Source organism: Girardinichthys multiradiatus, chromosome 4, assembly GCF_021462225.1.
Source record: "Girardinichthys multiradiatus isolate DD_20200921_A chromosome 4, DD_fGirMul_XY1, whole genome shotgun sequence".
In the NCBI taxonomy this organism is placed as follows: Eukaryota; Metazoa; Chordata; class Actinopteri; order Cyprinodontiformes; family Goodeidae; genus Girardinichthys; species Girardinichthys multiradiatus.
This window is the reverse complement of record NC_061797.1, coordinates 40,227,324-40,240,470: the sequence shown is the minus strand read 5'-3', so window position 1 is coordinate 40,240,470 and position 13,147 is coordinate 40,227,324. Positions and strand designations below refer to the sequence as shown.

The 13,147-nt window shown below is 38.9% G+C and overlaps 1 protein-coding gene across 3 annotated transcripts in view; it reads right to left on the bottom strand.

Moving 5' to 3' along the window:
* The window catches only part of fto (FTO alpha-ketoglutarate dependent dioxygenase), a 172,731-nt gene that overhangs the window by 132,741 nt on the left and 26,843 nt on the right, over positions 1-13,147 (bottom strand). For 2 of the 3 annotated variants that reach the window (XM_047363956.1, XM_047363958.1), the window contains exons 2-4: positions 9,630-9,707; positions 8,499-9,489; positions 2,660-2,785 (exon numbers count right to left, since the gene is read on the bottom strand). In XM_047363956.1, coding sequence (XP_047219912.1) covers positions 2,660-2,785; positions 8,499-9,489; positions 9,630-9,707 — 1,195 coding nt within the window. Of the gene's footprint in view, positions 1-2,659; positions 2,786-8,498; positions 9,490-9,629; positions 9,708-12,468; positions 12,548-13,147 lie in introns of those variants that run through there. The other variant, XM_047363957.1, reaches the window with a different exon arrangement.

Sequence of the window (13,147 nt, the reverse complement as noted above, 5' to 3'; positions counted from 1 at the left end):
TCTGCACACCAGCCCATCTCTCTATTATCATGACTGACTTGAAAGTGATGGTTTCTTTGTATAATCTTCTGCTGAAGAAGCTCGGTTTCAAGCCCTGTCAAACTAAATATTGGCAGACAGTTGTGCTCCATGATAAAAACAAATAGTCATCAGAATTATCTTATTCGCGCTTACTTGTTGCTGGTGAATTTCAAAGTTAAATTATAGGAGGTTACATACCTAATTTGGTTTTATGTTGAGTAAAGATGTCTATTGTCAAACTATTTTATGGAGATGCCGATGGCTCCATAAAGCAGATTTCTCTTGGCACGAAGTACTTTACTCCCTGTGTGTTTCTGCACTTATAAAAACATCCATTATACAAATGAAAAGTGTCAGAGCCTTGCTTTAGCTTATATTAATTAAACTACTAACATAAATGCTGGTGTGGGTACTTTACAACCTAACCTTTTTTAATGACCGCCACATTTTTAAAACTACCATAGATCTAGAATGAGTTTTAGAAATTGATCAATAAAAACACTTAATATCTAGGAAATTCCCACTGAAAAAAAGGGGAAAGTACAACCAGTCCTTCCAAAAATACTAAATAAAGTCTGAAGAAGACCTTGAGATCATATATATAATGCTTCCCAGCAACTCCAAAACATCAACACGATTAGAAGACTGAAGATGAGGGTTGCTATGTTTTCACGCTCTAACAGGACATCACTTGTTTTGAACTGGGTGCAATTCCAGTCAGGGCTTTACATATAGTCATCAACAGCACCAAAGTCATATTGATTTGAGGCTTTTATTAATTTATTTGATTTGTTCTTTGTTGCTGTGGATTAAAAATACAAGATACAACTTCAGTGATATTTATTAGCAACAGGGTACACAAATTTGTATTTGTTGTTGATTTCCATCACTTCATATAGTGAAATATTTCATTAAAGGTTTCTCAGCATGTTGTGTAAAAAACTACAAGCCTTTTTTAACCTTCAACAAATTTTAGACATGCTGTAATTCTGGCTTACCGCTCTCCTTTTCGGAAATGGTAGATCTCATTTATTTGTATTTTTTCACCTGCAAGAACTTGCATTAAAAAACAGTCCACAGATCTCCGATGTGGCAGAAATCCGGCACCTCCAGAATCCTAATTTTAGCCAGCTTTAGATATTACATATCAGTTTGGTTTTGTGATCATTGTCCTCTTGCAATACCCAATGCTGTCCAACTTTTAACCATCTAGTGCATAGTTTCAGGTGAAGATGAAGAGTGATGTTAAGCATCACCTCTATTGAAAACTTCTGGAATATGCTTTAAAACCAAGTCATTGACAGGAAACCAACACATTTAAATGGACTCCACCTTTTCTGAAAAGTAGAGTGCTCAAATATTCAGTCAGATTGACTGAACATTTAAGCACTCTACACGATAATTTCAAATTTGTGCACCGAAATCTAATCTTTAAAAATCCATAACAAAATGTAAAAGTTGTTTGTCCTATAACCAAGAAAAGGGGGGGGGGACCCTAAATTATCATTACGATCATTCCCAGCATAACTACATGTGTACTAGAAGACCCTGAAGGGATCAAAGAATAACTTTTAAATCCGAAAATAAAATAAATAATAATAAAAGGGTCAAATACATATAAGACTACAGGTTGCATCCTAAAAACAAGAGCATAAAGAGCATCATCAAAAAATTACAGTAGGTTGGTGTCACACACCATAGTCCTTCACGTGTTTGCACATAGTAACATTATAACAAATTTGACAGATTATTGAAAGAAATTAGAAACAGAACAGAAAAAGGCTTTACAAGCAAACATCATGTCTGTTATGATGGAATGTTTTTCTTGTTTTTAAGTAAGGTCCAATGTGTGTGTTTCTAGGGTTTCAGTTACAACACGGCAGCAAGCAAAAAGTATGTCTTGTCAATTTTAGTAATCTAAAATCAGATCTGATTAAAAACAAACAGTAATCTAAAATAAAATATAAGTAATCATCAAGCAGTGAAGTACAGGTTTAACAAAAGATTGGTTTTGTCCAAAGTAGGGAGCCTTTATAAAACAATAAATCGCCCCATCTGTCCAAGCAGGAGTCCTCACTTCTTGTACATTTGAACACAGGCCTCCGCTGTGATGTGGATTAATGTCCTTGCACTCAGAAAATATGAGCGAGCCCGGACGGGCCCGGGGGACCGAGAAAAGGAGGGTGGAGGTGTCTGCTGCAGCCAAAAGCATTAAGCCATGATTTACACCCCTGTGGCTTGCTGTCTGTTCTCCCCATAGAGACATAGTCAGCAATGGGTCACAGGACTTCAAAAAATAACATTTGGTTTTCCTAACCTCTCTAACGCACACAATTTCATGGAACCTTAAAGCTCTGTGTTCAGGGCCAAGAAACCCCTCACTCACTCTGTCGCCTTTACAAGCACACACACACAGTGTCGCAGTTCCACTTCTCCTGCAGAGGGAATTAGAAAGATGAGAGCAGCGCAGAAAAAGTGAGAGTGACGTGAATCCCGCTGCATTGGGTCATTTGGGACAAGGTACAAGGAAACACTAAAACCCAGAGTAATGAAAGTCTCCCCTTCTCCGTATTCAGACATGGTGGTGAATGCATGTCAACATGTGCATGAATGTTTCTCTGCGAGCATGTTGCAGTACCTTTCATGTAGTAGCAGTCTCCGGACTCCAGCGGCAGCATCAGGCCAGGTGTGTGGATGTCCCAGGCTACCTTCAGGCCGATCCTCCAACATGATTTCTCAACGCTGCTGCCTTCGCTGCACTCACCTGTCGGTCATACACATCCCACTTGATTGTAGTGTTTAAATCAAGTGCCTTGCTAAATTATTCCTAACTCTTGAACTTTTTCACATTTAATCATGTTACAACTACAAACTTTAATGTGTTTTATTGGAATTTTATGTGATAGACCAGCACAAAGCAGAGCATAATTGTGACCTGGAAGGAAAAGAGTACATGGTTTTCAAATAAACAATGTACAAAAAAAACCTGAAAACTGTGCCGTGCATATGTATTGAGTCTCTTGGAGTCAATACTTTGTGGAACCATATTTCATCGCCATTAAAGACGCTGTCCTGTTGAAAGGTGAACCCCCCAATTTCAAGTCTTTTACAGCTTCTAACGTGTTATTTTCCAGCTTTACCCTGTACTGTATTTAGCTCCATTCATCTTCATACCTATAGCATTGTGCTGCCACCACGTTTCAGTGTGGGTGGTGGTTTCTGCAAGATCAGTGGTGTTTATTTTATTCCACATATGTCAATTTGCATGTAAGTCAACAAGATCAGTTTTAGTCCCATCTGACCTTCTTCCACGTTTGCTCAGCTCCATTGCTCCACATTGCTTGTAACAAACTTTGAACAGGACTACTGATGCCTTTCTTTGAACAGATACATTCTTCTTTCAGCTGTTCAGGAGAAAGGGTTGGTAAAGAGCATCACTAATGTTATCTAACAAACCTCTGAGGCCTTCACAGAAGAGTTGTTTTTATACTGTGTGTAACTGATTAGGCGACCTTTAATGGCAATTGCTTGCACTGGATTTTATTTAGGGGCCTAAGATTAAAAGGGACTGAATACAAATACATACCACACCTTTCTTGTTTTCATTTATAACAAATTTTGGAAATCATGTATCATTTTCCTTCCACTCCACAGCTCATGGAGCTGGTCGATCACATACAACCCTAATAAAATATATCATTTTATTGTGACTGTAAAGAAAAAATAATATGTTTTGTCTCTGCAGTATTTTTGATCTGTGACTGTTTTTTTTGAAGGATGCAATGGAAAAATGGTCCTACATCCATGAACACGCATCACCACAGCCATAAAATAACACAAAAACTATATTAGAAATTAACACAATAAAAGTCTGGACTGCAACGATTAAATCAATACCACCCAAACAATGGATGTAAGTTGTAAGACCTTGTCTCCAGAAAGTAAGAATCACTTAACATCTGAGCAAAGATGATACGTGTTTCTGTGGTTATAACTGGCTGTTAGCACAGGATTTTTATGCTATCATTATGCTGTGCAAGAGGAAATAGTTGGATAAAAGCCCCTGATGTTGTTTAGTGAGTGTGCGAGAGTATGTATTCTGTAATATTCCTGTTGCTGAACCCGTTCCCTACCGCCTCCCTCGTTCTTCCCTCACTCCCACAGTTCTTACACGGCATCCTCAGAAAACAAGATTTGGCTTGGCCGGCCAACTCCCTTCAGCAAAATCAATACTAAAGTCTTTCTGGGCCTCCCTGCCCCATGGCTGCCTTTTCCTTTGCTCAGCACGGATAAATAGTAACTTAATTTCCAGCCCATTGTGCTCTGAGAGCCGGCTAATGACAGCACTCCCAGAAGGCCTCGGGAATGGTGCAAGCCCATCCTCTGTGCCGGAAAACACTCAGTTGTGGCAGATTCCTTTGGATTGGAGCAACCAGGGGGAAAAAAAACACATCTCTGCAGTTCGTCTAGTCAAAGGAAATAACAAGGTGAGGCAGCTGAGATGGAGAAGAAAATTTCACACCCTAATTTCAAAAGGTATAACAGAGAGAGTGTCTGTATTTCTAATAATTACAGCAACCTGCATTGTGTCCTTTTAGGAAGAGGTCTCTAAAAGCAAAGCCTGGCTCTGGTAAATCTCAAGGCTGACAACTAGAACACAGCTCTGTTTCCTTCTCATCAGAGTATCCCCCCTAAAGTTTGGAGCTGTGGGGTCATCCAGAGTTGGTACTGTAAGGTGTCACGTTTGAAGTCAATGTTCACAGGGTCAGAGTTGAAAAGGTCTTTAACAGATTAGGAAAACAGACCTTTGGCTCAGGTGTTATTCCATATGAAAGGTCAATACAGAAAACCCAGCTTTGAAATGTATCAGGATGCCAGAGCAATCTGAACCGCACCTGTGTGATACTGCAAACTTAGAAGTTGGGCAGAGGACGTGGCTGCATGGAGATGCCATCTTTAGCAAAAGTTCATAAACAAAGATCCACCAGGTCATATCCCTCAAACCGTTTCACAATTTGTCACATTTCAACTAAAAATTCAATGTATTTTTAGGCATTTTCAATGATAGACCAACACAAAGTAGAGCATAGTTGTGAAGTGGAATACGCTGGAATATCTTTACTCTAATACCTCTTTTCACATCTCACAGTGCACCGTTTAATCTTTCATCCAAAAGTTATTATTAAAAAAGTGTCATTTGGATCCTACACAGATTAAAAATTACAGGCCTATCTCAAATAATTAGTAAATAAAAGTAATGGCAGAACAGCTCAAATGTATTTTCGGAAAAACATGAGATCTTTGACAAATTGTAGCCTGTCTTTCATAAGTTCCACTCCACAGCAACTGCTTTACAAAGTTTCTAGCGACATTTTGATGTCAGCTGACTCTAGAATATCAACTGCAATGGTTCGTCTAGATCACACATCTGCGTTTGACGCTGCTGATCACAGTGTTTTGATTAACAGGTTCCCAGATGTAGTCAGTCTATCAGGTTGGCTCTTGTGTGTTTTAACTTCTGCCCTTCTGGCAGAACATTTAGTGCTTTTAAAAACCAGATAATGTCAGACTCCAGAAGCCTGCCATGTACCTCAGGGCTAGGTCCAGGGACCTATTCTGTTTCTTTTGTTTATGTTTCAAATAGGCCAAATAATCATGCAGTTTCTGGGGTGTTCTGGTGTGCTGATTATATTCAGCTCTACTGTTTCTTTTTTATAATAACTGAATATTTAAAGTTGTCCTCCTTGATAAACTGTTGTAGTAGTATGAAACAGTGGCTCTGTGACAACAACTTGCAAGTGAACTCTTGTCTTGTAAGACTGATTTACTGAAATCAAGGAATACCTTGCACTGGCCTCTTCTGTCAAACCAAACCTTAGAAACCTTGGTATTATTTTTGATTCTGCCATGTCATTGGATTCCCATTCTTGTGGATTAACCAGAAACTGTTTTTTTTTTTTTGTTGTTGTTTTCAGTTAAGAAACATTTCTAAGCTTCGTACATTGGTGACAAAATCTGAATTTGAGATGATTATGCATATTTTTATTTAATCTCATCTTGATTATTGTAACAGCCTTTTTATGTGTTTGAATAAGAAAGATGAAACACATCAAAGAGACAGCACATTCATTTAGTTTCAATCTATTTACATTGACTAGCGTTACATGTCAGAATTAATTTAAAAATGTTACTCCTCACTTTAGAGCCCTGAGTGATCAAGCACTCTCTTACATTATGCATTTAATGAGCAGAGAGGATAAATCCTTTAGAGTTGTGGCCTCTAGGTTGTGGAATGTGTTTACTCCATCTTTGCGCTGTCTTGATTCTGTTGATTCTTTTAAGAGGCAGCTGAAGATTCATTTATTCAGACTGGCATTTAACTAGTTTTATGCTTTATGTTGACACATGTATGCCGTTTTATCTTTTATATAATGTTTTTATCTTTCGTGTTTTTATGCTTACTGACTTGCAAAACTGAACAAGTTGACCAAAACCTCCTAACTAGTGACAGGAGATGTGGGCATTGCAATAATGGTAAAAGCAGTGATAAAAAGTATTTAAAAAATTCGTTACCATCATCATTGTTGTTTTTGTTTTGTTTTTTGGCAGTACATTTGTCTCACATACAAAGCCCAACAAATACAAATATAACTCTAATAACTCTAAATATAAAATCTAACCCTTTTTGAATAGGCTACTTTAATACAACAGTCAGACAAAATGGTGCAATTGTACCACTAAATAGTACACAATAATTGCACTAAATCAAAGCCAGAACTACATTTTAGGCGTATTAATGTGTAAGAATGGCCTAGGAAGGCCAATAAAGAATCTGTGACCTAAAAAAGAGCTTTTGATGAAAAAATTTCTATCCAATGTGACTGAGCTAAGGTTTTTTTCACAATAAAAAATGGGCAAACATTTCAGTCTATAGATGTGCAAAGCAGGTACAATTGCCTTAAAATACTTGTAACTGTTATTGCAGTAAAAGGTCGTTATAGTATCTATATCTATCTATATAAGTATTGACTGCATTCAAATTCTTCTGAGATTTAAATGCACAAAACGTACGGAGACCTTTCGAAGACCTATCCTTATTTTAAATAAAACACATTTTTACCTGTGTTCTGTGCTAGTTTGTTTTGCATCTGTTCTAAAAAACAAAGTTCTCTCTTTCTCTTTATCAAGTCAATCAGCAAACACTATTAGGTCTTGAGAGTGTATGCACTCGGTAATTAGGAGACATCGTATTATCCAAATGGTACAGTCTAGGAACACTTATCAAACTGGGGCTCATTATTCCATATCAGTTAATTGCACATCGATCATTTCTCGGGGAAATGATTTAGATGAGATGTAGCGCTTGCGATAAGGCCTGTTGTTAGACTGCGCCATTGAGCCGATGTTAAGGGCTCAGATTCAAATGTCTGTGATCTCCCAACGCACAGGCAGCGATAAGACTGTCAGCGGCGAACTGGTGATGACATTTGATAATTCCCTGACACTATCACATAGATGGATCTGATGGTTGCCTCACCAGAGGCCTTGTCTACAGCCGCTGTAGAAAGCTGCAGGGCCTTAATATACAAGGTTACCTGCATCTGATCCACCACCCAGCAACAGAGATAAGTGACTTGGATGAGTGGAGGAGGAATATGATTCTTCGTTTTTAGTACTAAAGTAGGAGTTATTTGCATGTTAAATTTAGAATAGTTTATCAATTTTAGATTCATTACTTACTTACCACCTAATTTACAGATGCATCTCAACAAATTAGAATAAAATCGAAAACAGAATTTATGCAAGTAATTTAAGTCAATTTTCTTAGAAAGGAGCATTATAACAGACAAAAAAATAATAATTTTTTCTCCCAGAAATATTAGGTAATGGCCATGTTATCACCTACACAATCATGAGGAAGACTGCTTACTCGATCCAGCAGACAGTCACTGACACCCTCTAAAGGAAAGGTGGGCCAGGAAAGGCCATTGCTAAAGATGTTGGCTGTTCACAGAGTGCTGTATCAAGTATATTAATGGAAAGTTGAATGAAAGGAAAACGTATTGTAGAAAATGGTGTGCAAGCAACAGGACATGAGCTACAAATGTTGAATTACTTCTGCTAAGCCACTCCTGAGCCAGAGACCATTTAGAGGCTCAGAAAACCTTTGCAGGTGTTTGGAGTCAATTGGCTGACATCATAAGTTCCACATATTTAACTTTTCACGATATTGGCATTTTCTGAGACATTGAATTTTGGGTTTTCATTATCTGTTGACCATAATCATCAAATTTACAAGAAATAGAGGCTTGAAGTCTTTCACTCTATGAAACGAGTGACAAAAAATATTGGACTTTTTCATGATATTCAAACTTTTTAAGATGTACCAGCACATACATTTCAGTTTTTGAATTAATTATTTTCATTGACATTCTGTTTTACTCAGATGAACTTCTTTATTTTACTTTAAACCTTACCTTTGTCGTCATGGCAACTATAGTTGTATACAGCCACTGGTGAATGAGTAATCAGGTTCTCATCATGGTGCCACCCTACTGCCATTTTCCCCATGCCGTAGTACGGTTCCTCTTTGAGCTGGCTCATTTGTGTTGGGTCCATGTAGTTGAGTAAGGTGACGTTGAACTTGACTGGACTAGTGTGCACCTGTGGGGGACTGGGCTGAGAACAGCCCTGCCCACCTGCATGTTTCTCTTTGTCCTGAATGTGGTAATCTGACAGACTGTGCTTTAGTTGTGCCACAGGCTTCTCCTGGGTCTCTAGTCCCACAGGTTCAGCCTTTGTCCCACTGAAGGCCTCCGTTGTCCAGCCGGGGCATGGAACACTAGTTTCACTTGGTTTAGCTTGGGATGACTCACCCTCCTCAGTCTCCCACCCACCTTCTTGTTTTGACCCAGAGCATCCTTCTTCGCTGTGCTTGGACTCAATGTCCCACTCCTCGCTGTGCTTGGACTCTGTGTCCCCCTCCTCACTTTGTCTGGACTCTGAGTCCTCTCCTTCACTATTCTTGGAGTCTTCACTGTGTTTAGACTCTGTCTCACCCTCTTCGAATACTTTTGCTTCTCCTTCGACCTTTCCACATTGTGCCAACCGGTCTCCCTCCTTCAGCTGAGACACATCAGAACAGAGGAACGTATTAAGCTCCCACAATGCTTTACAAGCGATCCTCAAATCGGGATCACAGCAGTTTTGTCCTTTGACCTCTGTGTCCTCACTGTGCCAGGGGATGGCAAAGAGCCGGGTGTCCAGATAGCGGTAGGTATGGCCAGGCTCACCCAGCAGTGCTCGTGACACGGCGGTGAACACATCTCGATCACGGACACGAACCAGATCCTTCAGGAGACAACCCTTCCTTCTGAGGGTGAGCAGAGCCGCCTGAACCCGGCAGTGGAGTTCAGCAGGAACTGAACACGATTTCCTCAACACCAAGCCAGAGTAACTTGAATCCCACTACAAAAACAATGTCCATAACCATGACATAAGAACAACAAAGGCCTTACCAAATCTATATTACTATCTGTATAAGTATGTAAAACAATTTTTATCATAGGTAATCATGTTAGCATCATTCAGACATAGGACCAACTCACCAGCTGCTGAAAACCACGATTTGAAGGTCCCAGAAAGGGGATCTTCTTGTCTCCCAACTCATGCAGTAGCCTTCGCCTCTGTGAAAAACAGATAATTAAAAGAAACTGATAGATATGTTTATCCCACTCACATGTCGATGTCGTTTCATGGTTCATAACTTTACCGTTTGTCAAATAATTTTGAAAAAAAAAAAGTGCAAATCCCTTTAAAAGTAAAAAAAAACAATAAGACAAACATTTGACAAACACACATACTTTCTGCTACCAGGAAACAAAGATCTAATCCTGAAAACTACATTTTCTTTTCATGTATCTGTTTCATGTATAGCATACTCTTCATGTATTGGTGTTCTCCCTGGTAAGATGTGGAAAAAGCCAAATAAAATGTCTAAAACAATTTAGAAAACTAAAACCCCTAATCTGAGCACATTTATTCACTGAGGGGAAATAAAAACATTATTAAGAAATGTTATAAAATATTTTTTTAACAAAATCATTTGTGTCCCCTAACAATTCCTAGAAAATATATAAAAAATAAAAAATTGTATTGCTTATTTTGTAGATTATCTATGTACTTTTTATAAGTAATAATTCATATGATATAACACAGGAGGCAATGTTCTCTCTGACACTCTTCAACATAGGAAAGACAAAAAAACAGGCCATTAAAGTAAGGCAGATGTGGGTTTATCTTCAAAAGTCAGTAAATGGCTCAGAAAAAAGAGCTACTGGAGTAAACTGCCCATATCTACTATCAGAGAAATAATAAAAATGGTTAAAAGAAATGAAACAGTCATGAACAGAATGGACAAAGACCAAAGCTTATCTTGGTATCATGCGCAGAGAGAAGGACCATAAGGGAGGTCAAAAACTGCAAAGATCACAGTTAGGAAATAATGGGAAAAGTACCATGTGCCAACTGTTAAAAAGGTGGAGGATTAGTGATGCTGTGAGCCTGTTTCTAAAACCCTGAGAAACTGGTGAGAGGGCACAATATCATAAACTCTTACAAGGCCTTTTGAAATGAAACATCTGGTGACTTCTCTTAAAGATTTGAAAACGGGTCGTCATGGGGTCTATCTGCGGGATAATGATCCAAAGCATGTTGCCACATCAAGACAGAAACGGCACAAAAATTAACCTTCTTCCCCAAATCTAAATCCTATAGAAACCCTTCAGAGTGAGATGAAGAGAAGAGGGAATTGGAGAGAACCAAGGGTTCTGGATGATCTAAAGAGACTGTAAAAAAGGAATATACCAAATTCCCTCTCTAACCCTGTGAAATGCTATAAGAGAAAAGACAAAATAATATTCTATTGATACATTTCGTATTTTTTTTTACCCGCTGAAAAAATCTACCCAAATTAAAGGCTGTATACATTTTTTACTGTGAAATTATGCTCATTAAGGATTAACCTATTTTTAGTTTTTACACATCTTTACTATCTTTACCATTAATAACCGAAGACAGTGCTGTCCTTGGCTGTCTATACCCACCTCCATACAGAGCACCTCCAATAAAACCTAAAACCTTTTGAGTAAAACGTGTTCATGGGGCTACATTCCTTTCTGACCCAAAAATCAAACAGCAACCGGCAAAAAATATTGCAGGCCCAAATAGTAATTCTCTGCCTTTCTTCCTGTCTCACAGGAGGAGGATACGTGCCCACAGCAGCGCTGTCTCTATGTGCATATGTGGACAATCATTCTCCACAGGTGCACACACACTCCACATGGTGTTCCTACAGCAGGGAGGTGAAATGTCACCAGCACACCACTGACTTTTTACATCTTTAAAGATGAATGGCATGCTCTTCAACTACCAAACATTTGTAACAGTTTAGGGGGGGAAAGGCAGCGTGTATATTTTAGCGACATTTACAGCATGCGTCCAACATTTTGCCTTCTCTAATACTGCCAAAGACCTTATGTGGCACGCTGCAGGGAATACAGGAGACAGCTGCCAAAATATTTCCTGACTTTTAAGAGCGAAATAAAATGTCTTGCTCATAAACATTACAGTGCATTACAGTGTGTCCCGACTCAAGGGAGGGAGGGATCAGAAATGGGGCAAGTGGGGGAGGATTGAGCATTAAAGACAGAAGGGGGTGAAAAAGAAAAGATCCCAATAACGGAGGCAGAAGAAATGGGAGGGCATCTGGTTTAAGGCAGTTTGACGAATCTACCTTCAGGGCTGAATCTGCACCTTAGGCTAAACAACACAACACCTGCTGGAAGTTTTCTTAAAGGATGCATGAGAGTGTACAGGCCTTCCAAATTATTCTGGAACAAACAAAAACAGACCTGCAGACAGTTGGAACTTAAAAAAAAAAAAACAACATGCACTATTCATGACTAGGCTGCATTCAAAGGCTTTTGGAAGAAATTGACAACCTGACATGCATTCATTGGTGTCAAAGTCTAACCCATGACAGAAGCAGAAGATATCAAGGTGAGACTCTGGCCTACTGTTGTATGTGTGTGTGTGTGTGTGTGTGTGTGTGTGTGTGTGTGTGTATGTGTGTGTGTGTATGTGCGCATGTGTATTTATCTATGCCATCTATCAGCCATGTGTTTGGTAAAATCCATATTTTGCCATTCACTTACTTTTTAATGTATTTATAATAAAATACTTCTAGTCAGTTTTATCTTTTGCTGAGAAAAAAGAGGGTCCTATAGATGTGCACACACATTTATGAGTTCCCTGAATAATGCACTGCTGGAGTTGCGAGCGTGATGCCTCAGCCTGAAACACGCACAACCAAAGCTGTCACAAACATGTCAAATACATCGGCCTACTACGAAATTCCACAGAAAAAAGCCAAAGTCAGGAAGTTACCGGAGCCCTCTGAGGCAGATGGACTCTCACAGCATTAGAGAGCTGCTGTGTCTGTCTTCCTGTCTGCATGTCTGGTACTGATTCTAAAAGGAAGAGAAAAAAAAGCCACAAAGGTGCGAAAAAAGGTCTGCGTTTCAACTTGGACCCAAGAAACAAGATTACCAATTTCTATAAAACTGCTTCATGGTAGCAGTGCAAGCTGTCTGTGCTAAGTGATATATCTGATGCTTTTTTCATTTTAATCTTTCCTGTCCTTGATGGGATTATTCCCTCAGCCGGGCTGTTTATCACAGAAAAACATATTAGGTAGAATAGAACTCAATTGGTTTGCTTTGATCTAGGCCTATAAAAGATATCATAGTGTGTACCATATATTTAATAATTTCATATATTTCACATCTGTGACACTCCAGTGGACACTTTCTTCAAAGTGATCCTCAGAAAGTAGATTAATGTCCAGCGCTTAGCATCAATAGCTCAAAATAGCCAGATAACTCCACAGCTGCAGGGATAAAAACACCTTGAGTCTGACTTTTGTCTGCCACTGGAATAAAAAAAAAAGGTGTTTGGTACAAATACTGATGGGGGACACCCAATTCATGGTGAACTTATGATTTGGTTATGACTCCTCATGAAGCGTGGATTAAGCAATTATGTTTTACTCTTTCCTAGTTCTCCA